The 6000-nt window shown below is 49.7% G+C and overlaps 1 protein-coding gene across 2 annotated transcripts in view; it reads right to left on the bottom strand.

Annotated features, from left to right (window-relative positions):
• Positions 1–906: 906 nt before the first annotated feature.
• Positions 907–6000, bottom strand: part of ADRA1B (adrenoceptor alpha 1B) — a 109629-nt gene continuing 104535 nt past the window's right edge. For both annotated transcript variants that reach the window (XM_064376499.1, XM_012461054.2), the window contains one exon: positions 907–2156. In XM_064376499.1, the coding sequence (XP_064232569.1) occupies positions 1546–2156 (611 nt within the window). In that variant the 3' untranslated portion in view covers positions 907–1545. The remainder of the gene's footprint in view (positions 2157–6000) is intronic.

Here is a 6000-nt window from a genome sequence, read left to right as displayed (position 1 = left end):
ATAATGAATGCTCGATGTACTAATATTATGGAAGAGGCCCTTGCCATTTGTAAAATTATGAAGCTCAACTTAGAAAAGCTAAGTAGAAAGGGAAAAAGTGATGTAATGGGGGAAGACAGTTCCTTCTACGCTTTTCTGAATCTTTGAAGAAAAATGTTTGATATTTCGTTCACTGTCCTTTATTCTTTTTTCAAACTGGGAGCTTTCAGAGGCAGGAAAGACCTTAGGATCAACCCCGCCATTACACAGATGGGGAACCAAAATCCAGAGAGGGGATGTAGCTCTCTCCTCTTCATACACTAGTAGGAGTGAGACTAGAACCCAAGTTACGAGCTCCAAAGAATGCTGCACCTTTCTGTGTGACCTTCCTCTGCTTTTTTCCAGGCAGGGTCACAAGTTAGCAGAGCGTGGGAGGGTTCTTGTGCCCCTGTGTGTTGCTGGGCGGCAAGGATCCATACCTTATCCAGAAACATCTGCAGTTTGGATGTCTTTTCAGGTTCTGTGGGCACAGGCAAACAATCAGTGGAGTGTTGGCCCAGGGAGGGAAGGGAACCAGCCCCTCTCTGTGCCTGGGCTTCATCTCCTCTCAGGAAACAGGCCCATTTAGGGGATGGGCCAGGGAACCCCACCTGGGATTGGGGTTCTAGGGATCAGGACCAAGCCAGACATTGCTCAGTGTTGGTCACAGCAGGAAGGAGCCACAGGAGGATTCACATGCTGCTAAGGGTCAAAAGCAGGTAAGCAGGATTTATTAGGCAAGTCCGGGGGGTCACGTTCAGCCACAGGGCCAGATTTGTGCAGTCCCGGAGGTCAGTAACCACAAAGGCATAAAAGGGACCTAGGGGAGCCTGCACTAATTGTCCTCAGGACATGGTGAGAGCGACTCTTCTAGGGTGGAGGCTGGAGGGCAGGGAAAAGGAAAGCGAAGAAGGAGCCTAAGACACAGGACTGGGTCAAATCCGAAGCGGAAGCAAGAGGAAACGCAAGGCTCTGCCTGCCGCTCGTCCACAGACCACGCAAAGCCGCACAGGAGAAATGACCTTTAATGTCCGACTTTGTTTCCAACCCCACCAAAGTGCCATCCTTCAGTGAAGTACAAGTAGGGGCTTGAGAGGTACGAAATCACGACACACACAACGCCCCCGGCTGCCTCCTGGGCGCACACTCGCTCCGCCCCCGCAGGGCGGCCCCACGCGCACACACATGCGGAACACACGCACACCGCACAGACACACGCACGTGCACCCACGGTTAAATACAAGTAGAGAGGGACTCGTTTATATATACACAGAGGGAGAGAGAGAGGTAAATCCCGGCGGCGTCGGGTCCCCCAGGCTCTCAGCATGCTCGGCCCGGCTCTCTGCGTGGTACCTGGCACCCATGCCCCTGCCAGAAAAGCAGCTGCCCCTCTCCCCGGCCCTCCCCCCGGTTCCCCTTGGGGCGCGCGTCTACCCGGCGCGGACGCTCCCCTCCCCGCTCCGCCCGCCCTCCCCTCCCGCCCAAGATGATTTCCTCCCCAGGGAAAGGAAGCTGCGCACGGGGACCCTAAAACTGCCCGGGCGCCAGGGGCATGTTGCTTTTGAAGCCTGGCTGCCCGTTGGCCACGTCGGCCGCGGGCTCGCAGCCCCCGTTGCTGGCGCCGCCGTCGGTCCCGGGGCTCTCGGGCTCGGCCAGGAGCTTGAAGGTGAACAGCGGGCCCGAGTCGTGGCGGCCACGGCGGCCGGGGGGCTCGGGCGCGGGCAGGCTCAGGAGGGCGCCGGGCGCCTTCCACTCCGGGAAGGCGTACAGCTCGACCGGCGGCGGCGCGCCGCGGCCCAGATAGCCCGGGCTCGGCGAGGCCGAGGGCAGGGTCCGCTGGCTGCCGCTCAGGCAGCTGCCGCTGTCGTCCAGCGAGTCCTTGCGCGACTGCGAGCGCTCCAGCGAGCCGCCGCGCGTCCACGGCCGGTAGGTGTAGGCGCAGCCACCCAGGCGACGGCGGCGGCGGCGGCGGCGGCGACGACCGCGGCACTGGCACCCGAGGATGCGCACGAAGGCGCGCTTGAACTCCTTGCTGGAGCATGGGTAGATGATGGGGTTGAGGCAGCTGTTGAAGTAGCCCAGCCAGAACACCACCTTGAACACGGCGTCGGGGGGCTTCAGGGTGGAGAACAGGGAGCCTGCAGTGGGGAGGGGGGTGGGCACGGGCAGAAAGACAGCAATTTGTGAGTAGTCAAGCTCTCACCCCAATATGCTCCTCCTCAACCTTTTCAGCCCGCAGCGGTTCTGCCGTCAGGCCTTTCCCAGAGCCAGTTCCTCTGCCTGGAATACTTCCCTATTTCAGAATGAATGAATCCCACATTCATTTTTAGGGCTGGCCTCGATAACTTCGCCTTTGTCCGTGCAACCTTTCTTGATCTAGTTAAACAACATCTAAGCTTCTAAGATTTCCTTCGGTAGCACTTGCCCCCTTCGATCTAGGGGCTAACAATCATCGCCCACAATTGCACATCTCTTTTGGGTCAGGCACCGTGATGGGTGCTTTCCCTATGTTAGTTTAACCTTCACAAAACGCCATGAAGTAGATGCCGAATTATTTCCGTGAAAAGTAGAAGGTGTATTAAAGACCTAAATGTGAAAGGTAAAGTTTTAAAGGTAAAAGAGGACAACATAAAGGACCATTTTTTTGATCTAGGAGTGAGGAAAAACAATACTTCAAAAGGACGAATCATGAGGCAAGAATCTGAGAAGATATTTACAATGTCCAAAACAGTCAAGGGATTGATATTTAGAATATGCAAGGAACTCTTACAATCAGCAAGAAAAAGTGTTCCCAGTAGAAACGTGGGCAATGGAAATGAGCAGGAAATTCACAAAATAGGAAACTCAAAGGCTAATGAACATATCAAAAAATAATCAAAATAGTAGGCAGTCAAATAAAAACGGCAAAGAGGCTGAGTGCAGTGGCTCATGCCTGTAATCCAAGGCAGTAGGATCACTTGAGCCCAAGGGTTTGAGACCAGCCTGGGCAGTATAGGGGGACCTTGTCTCTGCAAAAGAAATAAAGAATTAACCAGGCGTGTTGGTGCGTGCCTGTAGTCCTAGCTACTTGGGAGGCTAAGGCAGGAGGATCCCTTGAGCCCAAGAGTTCAAGGCTGCAGTGAGCTATGATCATGCCACTGCCCTCCAGCCTGGGTGTCAGAGCAAGACCCTGTCTCTAAAAAACAACAACGACAATGAAAACCACAAAGGGACATACGTGATAGGTTGGCAAAAATTAGGAAGCTGGATAGTTCCAAGTGCACACAGGCATGTGGGGACATGAGGAGCCTTGTGCATGGCTGGTGGGGGCACAGGCTATATACACATCCTGGAGAAGACTCTGGTAGCACTTGGTCTAATTAAGTATACATACACCTTGTGACCCAGCCATTCCGCTCCAGGTCACAGATCTCAATGAATTTTCACACAAGTCCCTAAGAATTCATATGTGAGGGGGCTCATGGCAATATTGTTTGTAGTGACAGGAATTTGGAGACAAATTCCTCCCTGGGAATGTCCCTCCCTGGGAAAAGTAGAATGGGGTAGATGCATTCTCGGATATTATGCAGCACTTAGAGGCCTAGGGTGACATGTCCACATGGCCACATGGAAAGATCTGAAATACATGGTTCTTTGTGAAAAAAGTAGGAAACAGAATGAGATTTATGACATAATACCATTTAAGTAGCTCGCCAAACAACCAGATGCATTTTGCAAAAACACTTTCAAATTAACAGAAACATACTAGAGACAGAATGCCTAGGGGTGGAGGCAGAGGGAAATGGGAATGGGAATAAAAGGAAATAAATCCATATAATAAGAGAGAGGCCTGGCATAGACTCATGATGATGAGACATTATGAATAAGAAACATGATTAACTCATCCCTCTGAATTTGAGATCCCAAAACATTTTATGGCAATATTAAATTAAAAACAATTTCCATTTTAAATATAAGTCAGGAGAGGTTAAATGATTTGCCCCAGGTCACACAGCATGCTTGTAATATATCTGGGATTTAAATTCTATTTGAATAAAAATTTTTTTAAAAAGATGCAATTAATAATACTCTGTATAAAGATGAGAAAATGTAAAAATGCAAAAATAAAAACTATTTTAAAAGCACATATAACTCCACAGTGCCAAAATACCACATTTTGGTGTATATACTTTCAGATTTTTCCTCTTGTATATAGAAATTTAATTTTTTTTTTTTTTTTTTTGAGACAGAGTTTCACTCTTGCTACCCAGGCTGGAGTGCAACGGCGTGATCTCGGCTCACCGCAATCTCTGCCTTCTGGGTTCAAGCAAATCTCCTGCCTCAGCTTCCCGAGTAGCTGGGACTACAGGTATGCACCACCATGCCCAGCTAATTTTTGTATTTTTAGTAGAGATGGGGTTTCACCATGTTGACCAGAATGGTCTCAATCTCTTGACCTCGTGATCCATCTGCCTCCGCCTCCCAAAGTACTGGGATTATAGGCGTGAGCCACCGTGCCCGGCCATAAATATTTTTTAAAATGGAAGACTTTCTAGAACATTTTGTATCTTCTAATCATATCTCCGTCCCTACCACCTGGCTTGTGGCATATTAACTTTTGTATTCCTGTCTTCTCAGACTGAGCTTCCCAAGGGCCTGGTGTATGATGTCATCATTGAATCTATTTGTTAAATGAAGAGTCCAACCTGCAAAGTCCAACCATTTTGCAGGTGGAGACACCAAGACCCAGAGAGTAGCTGAAAATTCCTGAGGTGGTTGGCACAGATGCCACAAGGATTCCTTTCTGTGATTTTGGATTGCTCTTGCGTTTCTTCTCTGTAGCATTTCACCTTCTTGATTATAACTGAGATTTGGCCTCTTCTGAATCTCAAATAATCAAGAAGGTGAAATGCTACAGAGAAGAAATACAGGAGCCTGACTCCTAATTCTCTGCTCAGTAACTCAGTGGTGGCTGCTGGAGGGCAATGGCTGGGCTCCTGGTGCAGGACTAAGTCAGCCAGGAGTTCAACTTAGAAAGAAGGTTATCCATACCTGGAGGTAAGCGGTAAGTATAAATACTGACTTCTTCAGGTAGTGGGAAATGTGGCAGTGGGCTACTTTCTAGGTTTGGTCTAGGTGAGACAAGGGAGGGCACCATCTTTTTTTTTTTTTTTTTTTGAGACAGAGTCTCACTCTGTCACCCAGACTGGAGTGCAATGGTGTGATCTCACCTCATTGCAACCTCTGCCTCCTGGGTTCAAGTGATTCTCCTGCCTCAGCCTCCTGAGTAGCTGGGGCTACAGGCGCCAACCATGACACCCAGCTAATTTTTTTGTATTTTTAGTAGAGATGGGGGTTCATCAGGTTGGCCAGGCTGGTCTCGAACTCCTGACCTCAGGTGATCCACCCACCTCGACCTTCCAAAGTGCTGAGATTACAGGAGTGAGTTACTGCACCCGGCCAGAGGGCACCATCTTGTGGTCTGATTTGTGACAAGACTCATACCATTAGGTTTGAGTCTCACCATTGGAGCTACTCTTTTGGATTAAGACAGTGTACAGAAGGCCCCAGCTGAAATGCAACTATGGTATGTGAACATCAAGTATTCCTTGATGGGGGAAGTTGTCTCTGTCCACAGGGATGGGCTTATTTCCGTCACTGAGTCTGAAGAATGTAGGAAACTGACCTTGACAAAATAGGAAACTGGAGAATAAATTTTGGGAGGGCCAGACATGGAGGTTCACATCTGTAATCCCAGCACTTTGGGAGGCCAAGGCAGGAGGATAGCTTGAGACCAGGAGTTCAAGACCAGCCGGGGCAACATAATGAGACTCCTTTCTCTACAAAAAAGAAAATTTAGGGGAGAAGTAGAGTGAAGGAAGTAAAGTCTGGAAGCCTTGTGCATTACCCAGGGATGAGTGTGTATGTAGGCAGCACATTACTTTGCATGAGGACTCATAGGGCCTAGGATGGAGGCTGGAGAGGTGGCCACAGGTGGGCAGG

This window comes from Aotus nancymaae, unplaced genomic scaffold (assembly GCF_030222135.1).
Source record: "Aotus nancymaae isolate 86718 unplaced genomic scaffold, 86718_ANA_hifiasm-v0.15.2.pri h1tg000015l_0, whole genome shotgun sequence".
NCBI classification, from domain to species: domain Eukaryota; kingdom Metazoa; phylum Chordata; class Mammalia; order Primates; family Aotidae; genus Aotus; species Aotus nancymaae.
Note: the sequence above shows the minus strand (reverse complement) of the source record. Positions and strands in the feature narration are given on the sequence as shown.